Below are 25,616 nucleotides of genomic sequence, written 5' to 3'. Positions count from 1 at the left end.
CCTTGGTCAGCTCCACGCCGTTGTAGCGTTTTTTAATCTTGCCATTTGTCAACAACCAGCGTCTGGAAAATGGCGTTTCTGCATTGTAGCACGATTCCCGTGCAAACACGTTTATTTATTTATTTTAATTTCAATGTTTTCATCCTTTCCGCAGTCAACTTTGGGTTTGACAGCAGTACGTACATGCGAAGCTCCGTCATTTCACAACATACTGAGGCCCTAATTCTGGTTACAACGAACATTTCTCGTTGGATTATTATGGTCCATTGCAACATGAGTCGACTGTATTTGCACATGCCTAGGCGTGATGAATCTACCTTATCTGACTCACAATTAAAACTGGCTCATAGAAACAAGTATTATAGTAAATTATTTAAAGTCTCTGGTGCCGCCCATTATCTTTTTTGGTATTAACGCGACTTGTACTACAGCTGAACCTCGCAATTATGAAATTGGTGGGGAAAGCAAAAAAGTTTGTTTTCGCGAGAATTTCGTCGTTGCAAAATGAGACAAGACAGATACAGAATGCGTCGCAAAATGAAACTTTACCGTCAAAATTCTGCTGGTCTAGTTTGGCAAGCCTTGCTTGAAGCTTAGAACCAAATTGCCAGCACCACAAAGTATACTCCATGCGTCGGTCAGTGATGGTGGCATCACGATGGAGCAGCATTTTAGGTCAACGGCTTTCAGGGGTACAATCACTATCGCAAGATTTCGTGTAACTCCGCACTGGACGCACAGCAACAGCATACCTTCAGCGCACATGGTCCCCCGCAGAAGCTGGCGCAACCGTTGCCGAGCGCAAAAGTGATCATATTTCGTATCCCCGAAAACAATTGTTCGAGAATACGGCCTCGTCACTCAAATCCATGTCCAGCAACTCCGCATCTGTCCGCTATGCCTGTTAGATGGTACCAAAACCTTGAAGCAAGGGCCACGTTAGTGGCCAGATTTTCAGTATAATTATTTTTTCCGAATGCGTTCCTGCACCTAGCCGCAAGTTTCCTTTAGAAACGCCCATCTAAAGAACAAAATGCAGTGTCTTATAGCTCTTTCAAAACGGCGCCCGACTACGACCACCTCTCATTTCGAAACTGCAAGTGCAGCCGGCATTTTTTATTCAAGAGCTTTTTTATGTATTTTACCTACAGTGGAATACCCACCATGGTTGCTTAGTGGCTTTTGCATTGTTCTGCTAAGCACAAGGTTGCGGAATCAAATCCCAGCTGCCGTGGCCATATTTCAACGGGGGCGAAACGAACCCGAGGTGGTGGAAAGTAATCCAGAGTCCCCCACTATGGCATGCCTCGTAGTCAGATTGTGATTTTGGCACGTAAAACCCAAGAATTTTTACTACCAACAGGACATGACTGTATTCTGCACAAGAAACCGGAAGCATAAATTTTCGGAAACTACTGCAGCATGCTGGTATTCTGCGAAAATTTTGAACATCATGGTCTTGGTAGCACAACTGCGCATCAGCCACAAAAGAGCCGTAAACTTACGTTATTAATGTCACACCGGGTGAGAAAGTTGCAGCGTTCGAAAGGTAGAACATCACCACGAACCATTACCAGCAACAGGGAATGCGTAAACGAATCGCCGCCGAACCGTGATCTCCTGATAATGGCACAGCAACTGCCGATCCTTTGCAAAATTGCGTGGTGGCAGCACGCGGTGCAGTACTCCCACCAACTCGGGTCACGTGAGTACTGACAGTAATGACAGGAATGCTTGAACGGCCATTGTTCCCGTAGTGGAAGGACATAGATGGTCATTCTAAATCACTGAAACAAGTGCTACGCACGTAGTGCCACAGGGACAATTGCACAAGAACAAGAGCGCTGCTGTCGCGGCGTCTAATATTGCACGGGCACACATGCCATTGCACACCTCGCATCATGCTGTTTAAGCTGTCCACCTCCTTTTCTTTGAGGTGTGCCTTGGAAGTGAGTGACTTTCTTCCTTTTCGTCGGAAATCACTCCGGTCACTCGCTTGCTCATCTCGAAAAGCTGTATCATTGTCGCGGTTGGACTGGAGCAAGGCATGCGCCTGCCATGCTCCCAGTTTGGTCACACTTCCGTGCTTTGGTACTTCGCGTGTGCCCTCATTTTACCTGAATCGAGTTCGAGGCGTTAGTTGAAACTGTACAGCAAATTAAAACATATTTGTTATATCTGGAAACAGTTTCAATGGGCAGGGACGGAGAATCGTAAATGCACTGAAATGTGGTCGTTATAACTGACAGATTGTTATATCTGGGATCGTTATATATAGGTACAACTGTATGCACCAGAAGAGATGCAAATGGTAAAGAATAAAAAAATAAATAAAAAAATAAATGGCAAAAGATGTTTCCCTGCCCCCCTTCTTTTCTGAGCAATTGGCCAGCACATCTAGTGCCTATAAAATTTTTTACAAGAAAGGTACGAAAAGGTGACACCAGAACCATGGCAGTTGAACTGACCCTTGTTTGAACAAAAGAGACGAATGATGTCGCTGCTTGTTTATATTCAGTTTTCTAACCACCTGTGGTTTGAAACAGTTACACTGCGTCTGCATAAAATTTATGACGACGTCATGTTGGCTACAGCAGGTTGGCTTAAAGTGGCGTTTCTCTTCAGGCGAATAAAATATATCGACAGTCTGTTCACAGCATTTGTTTATCAGCATTGCATAGAGTCACCAGTCTACAAATGTTTGTAGACAACAACGTGAACATAGCTTATTTTCAACTTTCCGGCACAAGAAACAGAAAAAACAAAAACAGCTTTGCTCAGGCCATTTTAAATTTAGAGAAAGTTTGCACCTATTGTAAGAACTCCTTTATAACCGGTAGGAAAATGGTCACAACCGAGCCATACAGTGGAGCCCGACTCACCAGCTCCTTGAGCATGTCCTTCAGGCTGACGCATTCAACGTTCCAGTGCTCGGGCCCGTCGCTCGCCAGGTGCGCCACGATGCCGGCTGCAAAGTAGCTCACGTCGATCTGGCTCGAGTGCAGCAAGTTCCTGCATTGTTGCATGATGATGATGATCGCTGGTAAAGCGCACTGACACAAGAGCGGCTCTGACCATAAAGCACCAAAACAAGGGCTATTCCTAGGCTCAACGTAACGATAATAAACAAACAGACAATCAGTGTATTTAACATGGAATAAAAATGCTCGCGTATGGTGCCACGTTAAATGAAAATAAATGACTATCAATTTTCGTAAAAAGGTTGCTAGAGAGAAAATGCGGGCCTGACGGTTAGAACTGCTACAATGATGCTATCGCATGCGCAGTACCTCTTTCGTAACGTGCATCTTTAGATAGCGCAATCATCAGTGCGAAATTGTCAGATTTCTTTTCCTTTTTCTTATTTTGATGGCTGGCACAGCTTTGTGTGTTTCTCATTAAACCATTTCTGTGCTTCGAATGGCCAGCAGTTAAAACTTCCGTATTCCAACTTCCCTATTCAAATGTATGTGAAATGCATAAATGCCAATTTCAAATGATTGTTGACCCGATTTGGATGCCTTTTCCTGCATAATGAAGAGAAAGCTGAATTCTACAGAGTGCAGGAAGCATAATTTAAATTTAGGGACTTATAGTTTATACAAAAAACATAAAAAATCAGGGGTTAAAGAAAGATAAATGAAACTGAAGTCTAAAATTTACAAATTTCTAACACCGAACCAAAAGGACGTATCACAGTTCTGTAAGCTGCATTTGCTAGATGTAAGCACCTGAAGCAGACAAATTTTATGTATGAATTTAGAGCTTAAAAAAAATTGTTACTATATTTAAGAGGTGTGATCAGGAGACCGGAATGATCACACAGCACACAAACTAGTGAACAATATATACAGCGGCTAGTGACGATCACTAGTGACAGCTCTTTGCAACACTTCTTGCCGCATCCCACCAAGACTGCCAGCAAGTGAGCTACAGCCAATGAAGTAAATAGTGCAGTGATGAGTCTGCAATTTTTTTAGGCAGTTAGAATGAATGACTTGGAAGAACAATGTGTTTATATGAGCTTGCGTCTCCAACTCGAGAAAACTCCAACCTAAACACGGAATATGCTCCAACAAGTCTTCGGGGATGAATTTGTGTGCCGATCGCAGTGCTTTGAGTGGTACAGTCGTCTAAAAATCGGAAGAACGTCGACTGATGAAGATCCCCCCACAGCGGACGACCTTCCAAGTGAACAGGTGGAGTTGACATCAAAGCAGTTCTCAATTTGTTATCCGAGAAATTGCTAAAGGCGTAGGCATCGATTCCTAATCATGCAAGGCAATTCTGAGAGAAAAGCAATAAGCATCACATCAACAAAAAATTGGTGCTCCGTACACTGAAGAGGACCGGAAAGCTGGAGGCAAGGTTATGACTACTTGATCAGTCATAATCTTGTCTCCAGCGTTCAAAAAAATTGCCCATAATTTTAGAGTGCTGTGTCATCCCGAACGTTCCAAAACCTCCCATGAAACGTGTTTTGAATACCACAAGTTGACATGAAAACCCAGGATGCAACGTGAAGATAACAACCCACGACACGATATCACAACTTTATCTCTGCATTTATGAAAAAAAGAAAAGCAGTTTCTGCCATGTCACAGATTAAGGAGACAGTTACTTGGCCCCCGCACATGGACATGCTGCTCTTGGCTTCTAACAGTGGCATCCAAACTACAAAAAAAAATGATTTTTTCTCTTTATTAATGTAGCAGTCAGTAATAAGAACTTACTTCAAAAGCAATCATGTCCCTGAGCTGTCCTCAGGTCTCCATATATAATTATGAAGACAGCTTGGAAAGATAGTCCAGAAATACATGTTTTCCTGTTTGAAAATACATTCCCTTCAAGCAGGCTTTGTTTCAGCCATACTTCAATGCTTACTGTCGCGCTTTTTACTATGTTCACACTTTTTGTGAGTGTCTGTGATGCAGCACGAGAACCAAAAAATGAGTGTAACAAAGAACTCCTCCCTTCTGAACTCCATTTGCCACGGCCCTCTAAAGGTTAACACGATCGACTCACATTAATTTGACTTTCTGCTTAATACAAAAGCACTGAGAAGTTTCGGTGAGAAACTACACATTGCTATGGAAGGAACACTCGTTTAGTTCGAACTCGAAAGAATTCCACTTCAGTTAATTTGGTGCCCACCGACCCACACCATTCGGGTATGTAGCAGTTTGCTTTACAAGAAATTTAGCAGACGATGCTACTGCCTCCCTAGGTCTGAAGCTGTTTTGTATAAATTTATTTTTATCTTTTGGCGGCCGGTGCTCGTTCTTTTTGTGAAGCAATTTGTTGCCGCTTATTTTGTGTCATGTCACACTGAGCCAGTGTCTAAACACGTCGACGCTCCCCGCCTCACGCTGGTGGAATCGCACTTCAAGAGCAAGAAACGAAGACATTACAGTCTACTTCAAGTGAAAAAAAAAAAAGATTTGAATTTTAGTTCGTTTTGCTGCCATCTGTTAACTTGACCGTTCAGATATTTCGACCAAACCTTGCGGTCCCGTAAGGCTCAAATGAATGGGAGTCAACTGTAACTGCTAAAACAACAGCAACGACTGGTCACTCACCGCAAGATTCGCATGAGGTTGTCCTTCATGAGGTCACTCCGCAAGCTGGGCACCTCGGCGATGTTGTTCTGGGGAAACCAGCAGAGTTCACGCACTCAACGGTCGGCCACACAATCAGCATCGGCTGCCAACACTAAAATATCTCCAACGGAACAGATAAAGCACTCCATTTCCAATACATCTGATGCAGCATTTCTGCTTGTCCACCATAGCACACGAAGTTGACGGACACAACACAAACAGCCATCAGTGTCATGTTGAAAGCACCACTGCAACTATGCAAGGTGATCAACGGTTGAACAAGGAATGTCGCTGTAGCCGGTGAGTTTCCTTGTTCGACCCCTGTTGATCACAGCAAGCGTCCGTCTTAATGTCTACTTCTATCCTCTGTGTAGGTACAGCCGCTCACAGATGTCATGGCCATTGAAGACATAGTCGGGAATCGTGTACTGTCATGCAACAAATTAGGGCTGGGCTGGGATCAACTAAATTTAAGATTATTCAGTTAATGCCTTAACCATGATTAAGTGGCTTGATCACATGAGCACAACGAGGTAAGTGTCTGCGCAGGAGTCCCATGTTTTGGCTTGCTCAGTAGCAAGGAAGGGAAACACATGTTGAGCTACAATGTTGGAATCACGTAGATGGTGCCTCCTAGGGCAAAACTCGCCTATCTGCACTATGCTTTTACCTACTGTAGTACCTAAATATAATTCATACCTTCTTCTTTTTCTTTCAGAGAAAATGGGTTCGAAAATCGCATTACAATTGGATACGAAACCAAAACCAGGTTTGCTGCAATCACATGCAGTGCCATCGCCATAAAAAAATGGGGACATAACATGTTTCTGTGAAGGTTGTTGTCGGTTCGTTTTGTCCTCAACTATGATCTCGATTGGCATTTTTGGCAAATAACTTTTGGAGATGCTACTACACCACTTTTGCAGGATTTCGCATGATGCGTCACTAGATGCTTTGGAATACTCAGCCCCAGCGTTTCTGGTGCTGTACCAAGGTTGCTATCTGCGCACTGTGCCAGGAACGCTGTTGGAAGCACAGTTCGACAAGTTCAATGCAGAGACTCACGAAAGTATTTGTAAAAGTGATCGCTCTGGAATACCACTGCCGTGCGCTTTGTAGCTGTGGCCAATAAAGCACAAATGGCGATGACGACATGTCGCTTTCATTATGAAAGCTCATATAAAAAAAAAACCTTCTGTGAAGGAAAATTCTACATGCTGCGTTTCTGATCACGAACGTGGGGAGCATGCTATATTTTTATTTTACGAAGTGGCGGCACATTAACATTCATTATTTGTACACATCGCCGATTCATATTCGTGCATTCTTTATTTTCTTACTTTAATAAATTCCACAAAAAGTGATTGCGCGTTAGATTCGGGGGCACGTTAGAATCGGGTAAATACGGTATTTCAGCTAGAAGGGGAAGTCCAGTTTCTGCAGCACCTGCTAGTGCATGGGAATTAAAGTGCCAGCGACGCACTGATAACACTTGTATTGCCACAAAACATTGACAAGACTTTTTTTCGTTTTCGTAAGTGGACTTGTGATCTACTTAGGTATTTTTCTTTTCCCTAGGAGACCCCTAGCTAAGGGGCACTACCTGAAGGGTAGTGAGTATTGATATACTTGACACGTCCACTTATGCAAAGCGCTGCTGACATAATATTAAAGGCAACTGTAAATCTGTAGCAAGGTTCATTTTTGCTTCAAAGTTCCTGCATGTAACTCCACCGGTTTTCATTATCTAGCTTCCGTACATAAATCAACAAATTCAATTGATAAATTAATTATTCCGTTTGAAGGTTCCAATTCTTCACTTTAAGATCCTAAGTCAATGCCTACCCTACTCAGAACACTAGAGAATAATCTTATGCTAGTGTCCGTGGCTATTGCCATGATGGGCAACTTGTGGATTAGGGATGGTCAATTAATTTTTTTATTCAATTGATGATTAATCATTCATCATATTAGCCTTTAGTCGATTAATCGCTTTCAATGCAGGGTTTTTCATCGATTAAGTAATTAAATTAAATTTCTGCAGGGCACTTTTAAAATAGTTGAAACACTGCATGTGCTTTTGTATGACCCTACATTATTGTTTCAGAGGTGGAACCATGTTTGAAACACAAATGTACAAACATTTGATAAAGGATAAAGGATAAAGGATAACTTGTTGACAACTAAATATAGTTGGCACTAGTGGCCTTTGAAAAGATAAGCAATATATGTTATAAAATGGCACTTAGTGCAGAATTAAATGAGATACACGGCACTATTGAATCCTCGTACAGTACAGTTAAACAAGAAATAAAAATGGCAAAAGTGAAAGGTGAAGTCCAATTATAATATGCAAGAAATTGGAATATGCACAGGGGAAAAGAAAATCGCTGGGTTAGGAGTTTAAACCACCTGCTCTTTTCTACAGAGCGAAGCAATGTCAACTGGCTGGGATGTTTGGGTGAAACGGACACCTTCTGTGAATGGCCAAACAACCAGCATGCGAAAATAAATGATTGGACACTATAGATTTGCTGGAATCGAGATGAACTCTATCGCTATGTCAAATACATGCTTCAAACCGGCGATCATGTTGTGCCATGTTGTTAGTATACTGGGAGTGGCATGATGATCAACGACTGGGTTGCTATAGTATGCCTTGAATTGCTAGGGCATTTCAAGCATCTGGCTTCCGGCGGCACAGTGGGGTGTACGGTGTTGGGGAAGAGAAGGGAAGTGCTTGGTTCTACACCACTAGGGACTCGGAAAAATAGTCCACTGACAATTACAATACTCCCTAATGTGAAATTTGAGCACAGCTGTATACGTGTTTTAATTTCACAATATATTATTTGCTGGTGCGGACAATCTGTCTCGTGCGACACATTGCAAACAGAGCTAAGTGTGGTGCTACGTCCTCGCTCATTGGCAGATTGCGAGAGGAAGCGCGTGGGTGATGCGTGGGCATGAGTCACAGCAGCCGCCGCAGACAGACCACCACTCATGCAGCACTTTGTTTCCATATATGGTATCATTGGCATAATTGGTGAGCAGGCGACATGAACTCTGGCGCCATCTCGTAGCCATCATCACTGCAAAGCCACACGTGCACAGCGCTGCGCTTTTCTTCTCGCACTTTTGTCATACCCTCCTCCTTCGCTTTCCTCCTTCACTTTGCTCCTTCGCTTTCCTCCTTGCGCTTTCTTCAGTCTCGCAGCTCTCTTCATACCCCGCTTCACTCTGCCTTGGCTCTCATCTTTCACTGTGCTCATTCGCTCGGTTATGAGGTAGGACACCAACACCGACACTCACCACAGGAACGGCTGCCAAAGACAGTCGCTCTACAACAACCGCACAGTCACTGCTCGTGCGCCGTCATTCCGGTATGATTTCAAAATGCTCGCGCCACCCCTGTCAAACTCTCAAAAACGATTAATCAAACAGTCTAGTCAATTAAATGAAAGGTGGACATCGATTAAAATTAAGTGTCTTACGTGATACATTTAATATACTAATCGATTAATCATTCATCAATATCACCAACCCTATTATGGATTTGCCTAAACTTCGCCCTCGGTACACGATGATCAAGAAAAAGTCACAGTTTTGCTCAAGAGGCCAAGCACTGATTGTGACAACAAATTCATAGACAGCTAGGCAAAGTAAGGTTTTGTTGTTTTATAAACTGTAACAAGTGCTGTAAACATTCCCTTACAAACTAAATTAAGAAGCACATTGTCACGTGCGCACCGGCAAGCACGAAGACATTTCACTCGACCGCAGACACTTGCTGTAAGAACAGTGGGGTGATGAAGAGTGGCAGAAGTGGCAAGTGATCTCCCCTTTAGGCTGCCTAACGCTTCAACATGGACTAGTTGCACAAGAACACAGTGCACACGAAGGCATGAGCTATATCCGGTCGGATAGCCTTCGAACCCAGTGCAGATTGCCTCCAAGATAAGAAGTGCACAGCCATGCTCAGCCGCCCCGGCTGCAGTAGAAGAGGAGATGTGCACTAACCGCTCGGACCTACAGCTACAACATGCAGCCGTAATGTTATACCCTTGATCTTTGTATGGAACATCATGACGATGCAGAAGGTGATGGCGGAAATTTCCCTAGCGTGTCCATATAATTGCTTACGCAATAATAGTACATGTATACAATAAGCTTGATTTTTTTTTGTCATTTACAACCATGTGAAAAAAAAGCTGGCTTCAGAGTTTGTTTTCTTCATATGGCTCTAACTAATAAAAAAGTTGCCCCCTCGGATCCCCTGATTCTTCTCGCTAAGTTTTGAATATACCAAGCATTGTTCAATTGCTCAACATATTGAGTGTTTATTAACAAAGATTCACTGACTTTGTTCGGCAGGGATGTTGTGAACAGACACTTCATTCTACAGAGCCACAGCAAGAACGATCTGTGCCAGATACAGAAATGCTTATGAAGTTCATTAAACAAACATTTATGGAACCCCAGCCAAAATATTGGTTGCCATTATATGTTTTCTACAAGTAGGCATATCTGCTGCAAGTAGGTGCAAATTATCAACACGCCCCAAAAAAGCTGGCAGTACCGCATAAAGGGCAAAGCATTGACAGCAATAGCAACCTTTTGTGTCGCACTCAAACTCCTCAGACTGTGTTCTAACTATGCGTGTGTACGATATGTTGGTGCGACGCGGTATGCAAAGTAACTCCTCCTGGGCAGAGCGAACAGTGCCCTGTCAGCTACCAGGCGTCTCACAATGCTGGTGCGATGAGCGCCACCAGTGGTGTCACAGGCATTGCACCTCAGTAGTGCACGAGAGATGAGGGCAACGAGAAACCGTTGGTGTTGGTCGGTGCCCAATAAAACCCTATGGGAAAGCATATGCTCAATGTTCACAACTGAGACCCAAGCAGACACACTGCAGCTCAACAGGAATGCTAATATGCTTACAACATGCATGCACACAATGCTCATGCCAGCAGCAGAATGTAGAACACTGCCCTTGCTCTGCCCCCGAGACGATCAAGCATAGCGTTGATGGTGCATCCACTTTGCTTTATCATTTTTACAGCAAAATGCACTTTGTATCTGTGGAGACCGTGTAACCCTCCCCGTGAGAGCCATGCATGTATCGTCAGTGGACAGTACGACAACGGCAATGACGCCGGCATGAACATGCATTGTGCGTCCGTATGATTGCTATCACAATAATGTCATGCTCAGAAAAATGAGTCAGCAACTGTATTTATATTCCTTTAAAATCAGCTTTGCCTTAAACTAGACGCAAATGACAAATAGTGAAATTGTTGGTCTCAATACGAAAATTGTAAACAAGTTCTAAGTACCGGCCATATTAGGATAAAATCATAAATGTTGTTGGCATGATGCTCAAAACAAGCCATCTCACGTGACTTACCACAAGACCAAGGACCTTGGTTTCAACGGCACTTTCCCCAAGGAACAGCTGGAAAAAATAAGAAGGGGGGGGGGATGTGCTTAATGCCAGCCTCTTAATTGTCAAACACATGTGTACTCACCGTACAGTGTACAGTGATAACGACTGATCCAAGTTTAATAGGGAATTCTGCATTTAAAAGAGTACTGACATGTAGGGTAAAGAATCGAGTAAACAGCAGTTACATGAGGCATGCTCCCCACTTTATGCAATCATTATATTGGACCTTGTTGGAGAACAAGAACAAAAGAAACATGTGGTGGTTCCACAAGAAAGAAAGAAGAAAGGAGACCTTGTGTAGGTTCGGGAGGTGATTGAAACAATGCTGGGCAACTGCAAACGACACCAATGTTGAGAGTCTAATTCACAAGCTTGAAGTTTACTGTGTCCTATTCAAAGCTGCCAACTGCTGGCTCCCACAGAGCACAGCCATGTAGGTCAGTGCATATTTGCTGGTTTTATGTGCCAGCCAACAACACAAAACATGTTGACTAAGGCTTTTGACGCAGCAACTCCCCTATCAAGTCCTCAAATTTCAACACTCAGATGCAAAATGCAACGGCGCATCCATTGACTCCTTGCCATAAATGCAACTACACAAAGTAAAGCTCCCAGTGATATTTAACTAGAAAAAACAAAAGAACAACAGATCTGTGCAAACTGCTAGTAGGCATAGTTCATGAACAGCATCACCTGACACTAAACTTCCTGAAGAATTTTGATGACGCCATCTCAAGCTGATGCTGATATCTTCACGGAGGTCGCTAAAGTCTACAGAAGATCCTGTGTGTAAACAGCGTCATAAACTTTTCAATGACCCCCTGCTGATCTCCACGGCACACATGTGCTCTACCAATGTTCATTTCAACTTTTGAAAAAGATTTAGGGCTTTAGCAGATCTGCTCACGGATCACACTGATCAGTCATAGCATACTGATCAGTCAGTGTGAACAATTGCTGGCACAAGTTTGGAGACCACGGCGTTAGCAAAAAATGAAAATTTCTCCTGGCACAGCTTCACGATGTGAAATTGCTGCAATTTAATGAACTGGTTGAACATGCATGCATATGTGGGCTGTGCCAGTGATTCTAGCCAGCATGCCCAGGCTGCAATTATTATCTTTTTTTTTTTTTTTTTTGCAGCACCGCTGGTCTCCGAACTTTTGCTCATGACAGTATGTAGATTCTACTCGATTATTCTAATGCCCCACCCTCAACACATCATGTTGTTGGCCTGTAGTGATTGTCTGGGAATCGCTGACAGGCTACGGATTTACAAGCACAGACAAGCTTTGAAGGGCTGACTTTGTCACATCATAGCACACGCAGCCCGAGCAAGTGCAGAGTTTGCAAGCCTAGATCGGAGAAAGACGAGACAAGACACATCCGGTTCTTGCATGAACTGTGTAAACAGGCAAATATAGGAGGTGTGAATGATTGTGTGCGAGAGGTTTTTGCAGCATCATGAGTCCCGTATCCCCTTCCAGAGCAAATAATTTCTGTCTATTAAAAGCTTAGCTTCACCGCAATTGCTGCACCATTAGATTCATCAAAGGTGTACTGCAGCAGAACAGATTAAGAATTTTGAATACTGTGAGTTTTGAAAAGTTTACAAAATGCGGACTCAATGCGTAATCTACCCAGAGGAACGTCGGATACAAGAACATTAACTATTTCATGCCCAGCACACTTCGAAAACACCAATCCAGTCACGTGAAATATGTGCCAGATGTAATGAACACTGTCAGAAACAACGAAAGGAGCGAGCCCACTACGTGATGGCATAATTACGAGAGCTATGACACAAGCATCTACCTTCAGAAAAAGAGCTTGCACATATTAGGTACTCAAATTTGCTGCAAAGGTCCGACCAAAAGTGCCTCAAGATGTGTGCAACAAATTTTAAGCATAATTTGTTTTTGATCACAGCTTTTGCTACTGCTGCACTATTTTGATGTGTACAATAGGCAAAGTGCCTGAAGAGGTTATCTCGTCTGCACGCTACTCCCATAATCGTTAAGCCTTCTTCCTAATAAAAAAAACTCGAGTCGGGAGCTTGCACAGCAACTGTTAGTTCAAATTTCATTTTTTAGATTCATACTCGCAGAGCTTGTCACGCTACCAAAAAAAACTGAAGTGCACCACAGGCACTAATCCAGTCCTACTCACCTCGAGAACGTTCAAGAAAAGTTCCATGCCTCCCTTGGACAGAAACACGGAGCACGTCTTGGGCGACTCATCTGCACATTTCGGACCAGAAAACACTCGAGATGGGGCTTATTCTTAATTTACAAGTATGGTTGCCCTGTATATGGCTTTTGCAAGAGCGGACAACAACACATGCGTAACAACAATGGCAGCAGCACCAAGGAACATAACTCCAAAGGATATGTCTTAACTAGTTGGATAGCAAATGCATGTATCAGAAAAACCAAGATAGTTAAACCAAGAAAAGCAATGAAAGCAGCCCGAAGACATCAAGTACCAAGGAAAACAAAACCATGACAGCAGCATCAAGAAGCAATTTGTCACGGTTTATTCGAGTGTTTCATACAAGTTACATTTACTTACTATGCTTTTCTTTTGCAAAGCAGGGGCATGTTACTTTCAGGTGCACTTATAATTTCTTAATTTATACCCGTGAAAATTGAGGGCTTGTTAGATTCGGGGGTGCACTAGAATCGAATAAACATGGTAACTACAGTAAATCCTCATTAACTTGAACCCTGATATCTTGAAATACCAGTCAGTACAAATTTTTTTCCGGCCGTGGTTTCAACCCATGTGTTTTTCACCATTATCCCGAAAAGCTTTTGCACCCAAACTCCGGATATCTAGAAATGTCGACTACCAGAGAAAAAAAAAAAGCGAAGGGGCAGCGTAGACAACATCGCTTGCACTTGCTTTTTACCCTGTGGCAGTACGCTAGGTGAGAAAAATGCTGCGCTGGGCTGTGCTCCCCGCTTATTTTTCACCCTTCTTTCTATCAATCCCCACTTGAGCATACTGGCTCGGCTACTTGCTTCCACTTTGTTCTGGCCTCACGCAGCAGTGGCGAGCTGCGAGTCAGTCTTTCTTTTTTCCCCCTCTCATTTAGAATGTCGTCAGTAACACATCAATGTGGTCGTAGTGTATTAATCGTGACCTTGGGGAGGATGATAGGCACTTTTCAGAAGGCGCAATCAGCCCACGTGTCGCATCCCAAGAAAGCTAGCATGCGACCCCCCACCCCTCCCCCACGTGGGGTTATCCTTATCAAGGTGGGCACTTTAGCATGGGGTCCTTATCAAACCATGAGATCACAACTTGATAAGGATGCTCGCTTCATGTTCGCACGACGGCGAAGCGTGAATTCCACCTCATTAAAGGCTTGAAAATTGTGCGCCTCCGTAGTTTCGATTCTTAGAAGGTAAATTATCTGGAATTCATTACTATGCAGAAAGTAGCAGTGTGAACTTTGTTTCATATCTGAAAATAGTTAGGCTCAGATGACTGGCTTCAAATATATCATTAGGATCAATCGTCTTGAATTTGCGCCAAGCATGCTATCTTGGAACAGTGTCAGTAACGTCGTTGCCCATTGACGCCAACGTCTCCAGGGCCAATTCACATGAAAGTGACTAAAAATATTATTAGTTGCACTTCAGAAAGGTTCCACTTGGTCTATGTGTAGCCAGAGAGATCCTATTTTTGTGATTTCGCTTATCTCGAAACTGCACTTATATAGAAATTGTTTTTTCAGTTCTCGCAGCTTCGAGTTAATGGGGCAGTTCACTTACAGATATGTGTAAAACCAAGTCAAAGACTGCGTTTTGAATCAATATTTAAGAAAGGTTCCCACGGCAACAGCATTGGATGCAGTCCCATTAGAAACACCGTGGCTTAATAGAGCAAAAATTCACATTTGTCTTAGTTTTTGTGGCTGAGCGTATGTTCTTGATGAGAGCAATTTGGGCATGCTGGTACATGACCACAGAGTAATGGCGTAAAAACGAGGCAAGAACACGCCTCTTCTGTCCTTGCCTTATTTTTGCAGTAGTACTCTGTAGTACTTAAAGCAAGAAGAGTAGCAGTAACGCATCAGACACAAGAAAGGTGTTGGGACAAATGCAATGACATAGTGTTCGTCCCATCACTTTTCTTGCAGCCATCATGTTAAGGCTACAGTTACTGCTTAAAGTATCAGCTGACTAACCCAAGAACACATACCCTGTTGTACATTTTTGTACAATAGACTTCCTTTATTTCGACTCCAGTTAATTCGACTATTCGGTTAATTCGATCCCTACTGAAGGTCCTGACCAGCACCCATACATTTCTGTGAGCCCAAGCTTCTGTTATTTTTATCGTAAAATTGGTCTCTGGCGAATAATTCGAACTTGACTGGTCAGCTTCGATGCAATACAGCCGTGTTATGCGGTGAAGCACACCAAAAATAGAAAAGGGCAACTGTCACGGGACAAAGCATGCGTTTCTAAATTATACAGGCGCGCATGTGCCATTTCGAGTCAGAGTACAAGCACCTAGACGCCTAATAAGCATACCAGCCTCAGAGATGTTTCTGACGTTGCTATGGCGATGTGAGCCCTCGTTTTGCCCGCCATGTATGTCTGATCGTATAGGAGACCACTAACTTGGCCGATTATTTGTTCCTGTGTGCGCATGTGCCGTACATAGAGAAGCGGAGAGAAAAAGAAAATCCGAGTTTTGGGAAAGCTAGCAAGAAAGAAAAGTGAAATGAAAATTAGAAACTCCAAAACTCGAGGGGACATTTTTTTTTCACTTAATCAATCCATCAATCTTTATTTTTGACGAAATCAAATACAAGATGGGTATAAGTACACATTCGGAGATCCCAAAGTAATAACTGTCGGACCTCCTAACTGTAATTTAAAGCCAACAAAAGAGCAGGAGTCTATCTAAAACTGTGAAGGCCTGCCAGTAAAGTTATTAGGCGTCTCAGTGCTAGTACTTTGACTGGAGACAGTGCATGTGCGTGGATAAATTAAGGAACATGTGCTATGTCCCGTAATGGCCCCTTTCTCCATTTGGTATGCTTCACCGCCAGGCACAGCTGTACTGCTGCAAAGCTAACATTAAAGACATACTGCCAAGTGAATCAATAGAGCGTCTAGGCATTTCTTCTGCCGTTTGTTTAATTCAACTCACCAGATAATTCGACCAGTTTCGTCAGTCCAGTCATGATCGAATTAACGGAAGTCAATTGTAATAGCATTTGCACTCTCCATTGTGGTGGCATCATTTGCACTCTCCGGGTGGCATCATTTCAGGCGACAAGTGGCTACAACCTTACAAATGAAGAATGGGAATGCCTCTCATTGGCAAACCTCACCTGTAAGGTTCCAAAGGGCACTGAGCGTGAACTTCATCATGATGTCCACTTCGCCAGCATACAGCTTGCTCTTGACAATTCGCAGTAGGCGTTCCATGTACTCTGGCTTGGCACCCAGGGATGATGTCTCTGAAGTGGAGATCTGCAAAAAGGTGGAGCAGAGCGCCTTGCTGATGGCCTGCGTACCGCTAGCAGCCAACGTCATGCAGACGAGTTCTGGTTCGCAAATTTTCATTACAGGCAAGGACATGTGGCTTAATTATCTCGGCTGAAGTCTGAGAATTGCTGACTACAGACATATCATGAGAAGCCAAGAAACACTGACACCAAGGACAACATAGGGGAAATTACTTGTGCTTAATAAATGTAAGGAAGAAACGATAAATTAATGAAAATTAAAGTGGATGAAAAAACAACTTGCCGCAGGTGGGAACCGAACCCACAACCTTCGCATGCGAAGGTCATTACATTTATTAAGCACAAGTAATTTCCCCTATGTTGTCCTTGGTGTCAGTGTGTGTTGGCTTCTCATGATATGACTAACAATAATCGGGCCCCTCGGTTAACCCCCTTTCTTCTCATTGACCACAGACATGGAACTTCTAAGCTAAACTAAAAGCTAATCATTATTAAATATATTTTCCCGAAATGTCACATGGTTGACAATTTTGAGATTATTGTTACATGCTAGTTCATGCTAGATATTCCTCACAAGCCAAACGCATCTGGCCATGTATCAGGTGAAATAGTGTTGCACAGTCCCGACTGCAGATCTACAAGCAGCAATTTTTGTTCATCCCTTTTAAAAAAAATGTTGGGTATAAAAAGCAAAATCTTTCCCCGAGTGCAACTTTCTCATACTGACGTTTCACTGTATGCACATCACGACGCTTCAGGCACAAATGCCCAGCATACCACTGCTGCTGGCCATCCAGCATTTGTTTCGGCACAGGGAGATTTGGCACATCCACAGCATGATCGAGCAGACTTAGTTCAAAACATTTAAGATGCATGTAATTAATTTAAAGAATTTAACTTTGCGGAAGTTTTCCAGAATCAATAATCTAATCCCTAAAAATATGTGGCCTCTCATCTGCATTAAAATTGCCTTCCACCTTTCCTATGGGACAAAATCTTACGGTGAAAATCGGTGACGCAAAGCTTCCCTTCAATATTCCTTTTAGAGAAAAGCACTTCTTGTTCGACCTCCTGAATAAACACTTTTCTTGACCGATCTTAGGCTTGTCAACTTAGAAGCGTGTTTATTGCATTACACTAAAAAAATTGATTATTCAAATCATGTCCAATGCATATGCAAAGAGAACTTCCTTTTTTTATGCACCATCTAACTTCAATAAACTTGTTTGGTGTTTCTCTTTAGTGTCCCTGCAAGTCCAAATGCGCAACTTTATAAATGGCATTCTTTTGGGCCAATTCCCTAAAAGCTATTTGCTGTGCAAGCAAAGAAAGTCGTCGAAATTCATTATGTTCAACATTGTGAACTGCAGAATCCTACAGAGTATGCGCTGGTGTTGAAACAAGCTTGTCACTAATATGGATATACCAAGCTCACCTTGGCAGCAAGGATGGAACAGATGGCAACTGACATCCTGTTCATGGATGGGTCGTCAAAGGCCAGCAGCGAGTCCATCACGAGCCGAGCGCAGTGGTACCGGTCAAACGTCTGCTCTCCCGCAGGAACAAAGCCAAGAACAAACAAAGCCAAGAACAAGAACAAACGCCATTGTATTGCATTAGACTATGGCTGAATATTAGTCATCCAGTTCAAACAGTCAAACCATAGAGCATCTGACAATGCTACCTAGGGAGAAATTTGGCACCACCATCTATGCGAGTTTATTGATGGACTAGTGACGGACATTTTTTTTTTTTTTTGTAGAACATGTATTGTATGCTTCTCATACATTACAAAATGACATTTAGGAAGCACGAACATAGGTAAACATTTATTAAGACATTGCAATTTAACGGCTAGGTTGGTCTTAGAATGCTGGACCTTGCCGAGGATGCGAGATCAAATCCCGGCCATGGCAACCACATTTCAATGGCGGCGAAATGCAAAAACACCTCATGTACTGTGCATCAGGTGCCCGTAAAAGAAGCCCAGGAGGGTCAAAATTAATCCGGACTAGCCCACAACGACGTGCCTCACAATTTGGGGTTTTGGCACGTAAAACCCCAGAATTAAATTTCTTCTAACATTGGACCCAGCTTCACAGACATTATTGCAATGCCATGACACAGAGCAAAATTTGTTTATGTCATGTAGCAAAAGCTTGGGTATGATGACATTGATAATAAAAAAAAAACAATTTAACCAGAGTGCTGTGTGTGTTTCTTGTGGTCATGCTTGCGTCTGGCAGCCACAATGATCGCAGGAACAAAGTGAGCCACTGTATCATGACGTCATGACGCATAAAGCTTTTTGTACTTAAATTTGTACCTTTGTACTTAATTGTGGAAACAAATGTTATAATAAATAACCTCGGTCGGTTTGACATTTGCCACAATGACTAGGAACATGTTGTGATGTTTTTTCTCATTTTCACAACACATCATTTTTGATAGTGTCACAGTTCTGGAGCGATGATATCTCTTGTTCTACTTGTCCTATAGGAACAATTTTTTTTTCTATTTGTTGGAAATGTAGACAATTAGAGTGTGCAATAGGGTCTATAATATAAAAAAAATGTATTACAGACATTTTCAAGAAGTAATTTGTCCTGGGTGCTACTATGGGTACTTTAAAAGTCTGCCATGCTCTCATTATATATAAAATAGGCTTCGAACACTATTCTTGCTGTTTTGCACTCCTTGTTGGTTCCACATCATTTCTGTTTGTCAATCTTTAGTGCACCTTACATAGCTTATGTAAATAGGTCAACTCCAAGCAAGTTGTGAAAAAAACTTAATTTTGCTTCATTTCTAAGACATTAGTTACCTTGCAAGAAAACAATGTACATCTTAAATTAGCACATTGAAGTACATCAATTCAGCTACTTTCATCCAAATCTACCCAGAAGTAACAAATAATTTTTTGAAGAGCAGGGTCCCCTCTTACAGGGCATGCTGACAGCGTGAGAATGCGGAGATATAAACGTTTTTACATGTATATAAAACGGCATGGCCTAAAACATGGCCATGGCTGTGCCAATAATGCTTTTTTGGAACTAAATGCAGTTAAACCGCTATATAACGAATTATATACCACTGCTGGTGCCTTTCATGATAGCGTCGTCCCAGTGCGCACGATGCTATTAGCTGCGAGGGCAGAGTGCATACAAAAAAGTGTGGCTGGCTTCACTTAATTCGTACTGCCTATGTGGAGATATTGCAAACGTGACATGAAGCCATATCATTCGTCGACAACTCCCAATTTCATCAAAATAAACTGTTTTCACATCTAAATTTGCTTTCTTCAATTGCCCAATAATTCGAAAAATTCTGTGGCCTCTTTCTGAGTAAGAAAAATCGATTGGCGACTGTACTTACTTGCATGAAAGGTCGAATTTCAATAACATTTTGATTTAACGAAGCAAATTGTTGTTTTTACCTAATTCATTATATCGAGGTTTAACTGTACATGGCATTCTATAGACAAGATGTTATAAATAGTTAAATACTTGTTTTATCAAGAATTCCGTTCCACTGAAGTTTGTTATATCAAGGTTTAACTCTATTCCTAGAGTGTTAATTCATCACCGCAATACAAAAAACGAGAAAGCTAATTTAGTAGAGACTTAAGTTTCTGTGACAGATGTGGCAATACAACAGAGGGGGGAGGGGTGTTATCCTGGATACGGTCAAATTCCACTGTACTTGCATTAATAGCCAATCAAAGATGCCTAATAGCCCTGTGAGCCAATCGGAAGTGACAGGATGGCGAATCCAACAATACCGTAGTGTCATCACAGTGTTGAGAATAGCCCTCCAGGACTGAGTTAGTGCAGCTCTTTCTCATTGTAGCTCTTACTGATTGTACTAAATTAAGGTGGGCTTAAGTGAAAACACCACAAGCCAAGCAAACATCGCTGCAGAAATGTTGTACAGGTTTGTGCTGCCACTTTTCCAAAGATGTTGTCATGTCCCTCTCACAAAATCATGTCATCTCTTCGGTAGGGATTTCCAGCACGTAACGCCATCTCTGGGTCTTGTATTATGTATTGTTTTCACAAAGTGGGCTAGATAACTCTATAAAAGGAGCGAGCACTAAGAAAAGGGAGGACGCAGGTCTGCTGCAAAACAAGGGTGAAGGACATTGTGCAGCCACAGGAACTTGCTGCAGGGTTGAACTACAAGTTGATGCACAGTCGTATTTTTATTCTTGTTACTTCTTTTCGAGAACTAAGTACCAGTGCTTAAACAAGTATTTTGTTCCTGTTATTTTACGTCCCTGGAATCTACAATCCAGCAACATGATCATAGCAGTTTTTGTTTGAAAGTAAGTCTGCGATGAAAACCACGGAAGAGAAGAAGTTATCCACCATAGATGGGATGAAAACAGCTTCGCAGGGGCACTCCACATCGTCAAGCTTCAGAAATTTCAGATACTTCAAACGAGTGGAAAGGCCGGGCACATGTATTCCCTTTAACGAAGATTAATTAAAAATAAATTGAGTGCTTTTTTTTCCTCCTAAACGTAAATGATTGGTTTTTCTTAGGGGCAGCCCTAATGTTCTAGGGTTCCCCCATCGTACAACAACATGGCGGCACCACTTTTGCCCTCAAGGTAACAGTAAGAAACTCTATGGACTGAAGCAGCTGAGCTGACTGGCACAACAGCAGGTAAAAGAGCACACAATATCCCTTTGGATGATCTTAGAAAAAAGAACTACACTAAGGATGGCCCCACAAGAAAGGAAGGCAAAAGACAAACACGGCACTGTGCCTTTCTTGTGGTGCCGTCTGTTAGTGCCCTTTTTTTTTTCCAAGATCATAACTTACCAACTCATTCAATTTATGACCTAGTTCTGTTTACTTGAGTTGGTCCTACTGTTATGACTTGTTTGTTAATTTACTACAGTTTACGCTCGTTAAAACGGATCTGCGTACAACAGACTTTTGGATATTGTGAACACCCCATACTTAAACCTTACTTTGCTCTATCTATTTCATTAATGCAATGAAGTTTGCTTTTAGCAGACCGCGCTACAACAAACAGTCGGCTGCAGCGGATGAAATTAGCTGCAATTTTTTTTTTTAATTGGGCGTATAAAACATACTTTTGCCATGTTGACACGGGCTGACAACAGACTTGACCACACCGGTGCCTGCATGCTTATGCCACAATAAGTTTAAATTGGGGCTGGCAACATTGGAGGCCTCTGGCCGAGCCCAGCCTCTAGCCAAGCCAGTCTGAGGGCACATTGACCACACATGGTGTGTTATCGCTTGTTGATGCCATTTTTTCGTTGTGTTCCCATGCTAGTCAGTTGTGCCAGAACACAAGTGCTGAGTAATGGCCTCCAAAAAAAGGAAGCAAATTTCACTGAGTGACAAGATAAGATTGTGAAGGCAATTTTGCACGGTGAAAAGCAGGAGGACATTGCAAAAACGATTGGACTATCGAAGCAGACTGTGAGTTCAATTGTGAACAACAAATACATTGCTAGCAAGCAAATGTCGGGGGAAATTAATCCTAAGCGCTTCAGGCTCTGTGAGGCAACATACCCGGATGTCGAGTCCACACTTTTTATGTGGCTGCACGATGCCTGAGTTTGCAGTATTCCAGTGAACGGACTACTGTTGAGGAAGCAAGCGAAACCTCCAGCCGTGGTCCCCAGACACGACGGAGAGTCTCTTTTGCAATAACGTTGTTCGACATCAGGACCAAAGTTTTGGAAGTGAGGCGTTCCAGTGCTCCAACCCCATGTCCTGGTGTATATTATGGACTTCGGATAAAACGGACATTTTTTGTCGGATTATCAGGGTTTATTGTAAGAGTCGACTGTACCAGCACTAGCGAAAAGTACCATCGGAACCACTAAAACTTGCTGTCATTCCAGGTCAACAAAACACCGATTTATAGAACCAGCAAAAAGTCTGCAGACAACGTCTGTAGCATACTGGTTCTGTCACACAGGGCTGATGCAGGTGCGACCAGTGACAAAATGTTCTTAGTAGGACAGGCTCTGAAACCAAGACGCTGAAAAACTATCTTGCACTCGAACTCCTGACACTGCGTGCTACGCATATAGATGAAATGATTTACTGCAATAGCAGCTATAAGTTATGGAATGGGCCAGTCGAGTCCTCTTCACACCTTGGCTCAAGAACATCAAAAAATGGCATAAGAAAGATACCTGATCTGAGATCGAATAAATGATCATATTTTCAAAGTGAGTTTTCTGACCACTAGGCCACGGTTGCTTTGCACAAGCAAACAGGGCTTAAAAGTAAGTTAAACTAGGCGAATTAAATTGTGGAGTGTACAATCCCAAAACACCTCATGAGCTATGAGAGATATGCCTTTTGACCAACTAGGGCATAAAAGTTTCCCGCAGAAATCACTAGAGGGAGCTCTGGTGCTACGATTGTTCAGATGCCACAGGAATTATGGGTAGCACATGGATTCATTTACTATAACTTTTACGCCTGTGGGTTCAGACATATGTGCGGGCATTAATTGTTAAGTCTTACCTTGCTAAATTTCCAAACAGTCATAGTTTTCTAAACACATCAAGGCAACAGGTAAGTCTCTCAGCACATGCATATTCATTCAGGATTACCGCACTTTAAGCACAACATTTTATTGAAACTGGCCAATCCTCCGAAGTCACAAAGCCATTTTGAAACCAGAGGGAAGAGGTTTGAAAAAATACGTGTACCAGCCATCCTTTCCACGGTGGCTGAACCACAATATTATTAGCTCCCGTAGATACCAGTGCCAGAGTTCCATCTAGTAATTTTTGCAGGAGACTCTACAACTTAATGTTGTTTAACAGGAACCTAAACTTAAGTGCACAAGCAATTTTTCATTTTGCACACATAGGTGCAGTCGCCACAACTGGGAATATTGCCCATAGCCTCGTGATTAGCAGTAGACTGCAGAGGCAGGTAACACCAATGTTTAAGTACGTGAAAGAGAGTACATACCACATCCTGAAGGATCCGGTCGCTGCACAGAGTGAGCAGCGTGTTCTTCTGGAGCTGGTGGAGCAACAAGACACAAGTGTTAGAAAACAATCACGATGTTACAAAGTTTACATTGTCATGCATGCACTGCTTAACGGTTTGCCGGTGATAGTTCTTCAGTAGACTGTCACTGTTACCAAGTTACTGCTTGGTGTAAAACACATCATCCCCTATATTAGAAATTTCTTGAACGTGGTACACTCTTGAATGTACACGAGCGCCAGTGATAACTAAGACATCCATAAATAATGGACAAACTCGATCCATAAGATTCAGACTTCGTGACTGACGACTGTGCTTGTCATTATCACTGTGAACTGAGTGTATGGCTTGCATTTCTGGGCACATGTTTGCCCAATAATGGTCTATAGTATTCCTAACTCAAAATTTCGGCAGTGCTTGGTGCTTCACCATAACTACAATGCAACAATATACACTATGGCCCCAAAGGGGCTTGGCAACCAATACCGAATGCCAAGCGTAGCCTAAATAGGAGCCCCAGGTTTAAAGAACTCGTCCGGCTAAACCACTAGCTGATCTACGCTCAAACCTTGCACGGAAGCAGCATTCTGCAGTTGGTTCAAGAAATTAAATTTTTGTTTATGGATTGAACCTGCGACCTCATGGTTAGTAGGTTAGCAGGTCATGGTAGCCACTGAGCTACCACAAGAGGTCTTGCAGTCTTCTCAGTTTAACACTAATTCATCTGCGAGCATTACTTGCTCGTTTTGTTCACAAAAAAGCCAAAGTCTGCCACAACATCTCTAAAATTATATCGTTTTCATGGTGATGGAATGGGTGGCATTATCTGTCACCACTACGGTGAAACAGGACGGCTCAAATGAGCGACGGGGTGACGGTAAAAGAAAGGTCGTCTAGCACAGCAGCACCTCCCATAAAAATGGGGCACGGCTGCAAGACAAAGAAGAAGCTGCCGGCCGTGCACCGATCCTGATCACATCCTGCCACCCACCTGCTGGTTCCGGGGGAAGTTCTCCATGGCGCTGAGGGTGAGATCAACGATCTGCCGGAGCCACCGCGGGTGCACCTTCTGCCCGAGGGTGCCCTTGGACAGGTTGTAGAGGCAGGCTGTGGCCGCCATCTGGATGGCCAGCACGCGCGGGTGCTCCGCCATGCCTGGCAAGATCAGCTGGAACACAATCGCCACTTATTGATCCGCTCATCAATGTGAGAGGACCTCTGAAACTCATTAACAAGTTAGTTAATAATCAAATGATCAATAAGTAACTAATACCATGGAACCCCACTGATAGGTTCTTCGCTGTTGCGTTTTCCCGGCTGCTACATCACGTTTTTGCAGTCCCGACCTAAAGGCGACTGACTCCTGTGCATTAAGTTCCCATTTGATACATCGTCATTCTGTGATGTTCCCACATTTTACGTTGCGTTTGAATGCGGCGGTGACGAAAATTTGTTGCAGAGCCAGATTCGCTCCCACATTGCTATGAAGACAACAAATGTATACTCATGGTTAAGCCTTTCAAGCTCTGCCCATGGCCCCAACCCAAAATTCCGGCAGGGTCGTTATTCGTGGTTCCCTAAGTCAGCTTCACTGCACTACAGCTGCGTCATGCAGTGACGCACATTAAAGAGTGGAAGAGTGGAGCAGTGTCTCTGTCCAACTGTGTGTGCCCCTTAATTCGACGCTTGTCCTGCGACTGTCTCCGATTTCAGTAAGAGCACCAAATCATCTGATAGGCGTACAGAACGCCCCTCAGAGCTGTTTCTGATGTTGATGCGGCGATTTGGGGCCTTTTTCACTGTTGCATTTTCCTGGCCGTTACATTGTTTCCTTTACATGGCCCCTTGAAAAACTTGTCAACGCAGTTCTATTGTATACGGTTATAACAAACATAAAATACAATGAAAGTATGTCCGTGTCGGACGAGACTTTGCTGTGGCGCGCTTTAACTGTATTAGGTAGGGGCGTGCAAACACTCGAACATTAGACTTCAAATCGAATAGCGAGCATTCGAACGATTTTATTTGCGAATCTAACATCCAGTATTTGATATCTCAAATATTCGATTTCTTGAAT

The 25,616-nt window shown here is 42.9% G+C and overlaps 1 protein-coding gene across 1 annotated transcript in view; it reads right to left on the bottom strand.

The window, feature by feature from the left end:
- LOC142560711 (protein zyg-11 homolog B-like) overlaps positions 1 to 25,616 on the bottom strand; it is a 69,081-nt gene that overhangs the window by 20,652 nt on the left and 22,813 nt on the right. The window contains exons 8-15 of the mRNA XM_075673001.1: positions 24,531 to 24,707; positions 23,519 to 23,572; positions 17,976 to 18,086; positions 16,403 to 16,544; positions 13,219 to 13,289; positions 11,011 to 11,058; positions 5,580 to 5,647; positions 2,883 to 3,012 (exon numbers count right to left, since the gene is read on the bottom strand). Of these exons, the coding sequence (XP_075529116.1) occupies positions 2,883 to 3,012; positions 5,580 to 5,647; positions 11,011 to 11,058; positions 13,219 to 13,289; positions 16,403 to 16,544; positions 17,976 to 18,086; positions 23,519 to 23,572; positions 24,531 to 24,707 (801 nt within the window). The remainder of the gene's footprint in view (positions 1 to 2,882; positions 3,013 to 5,579; positions 5,648 to 11,010; positions 11,059 to 13,218; positions 13,290 to 16,402; positions 16,545 to 17,975; positions 18,087 to 23,518; positions 23,573 to 24,530; positions 24,708 to 25,616) is intronic.

The sequence above is a fragment of the Dermacentor variabilis genome, chromosome 10 (genome assembly GCF_050947875.1).
Source record: "Dermacentor variabilis isolate Ectoservices chromosome 10, ASM5094787v1, whole genome shotgun sequence".
Classification (NCBI taxonomy): Eukaryota; Metazoa; Arthropoda; class Arachnida; order Ixodida; family Ixodidae; genus Dermacentor; species Dermacentor variabilis.
This window is presented reverse-complemented; position numbering and strand designations above follow the sequence as displayed.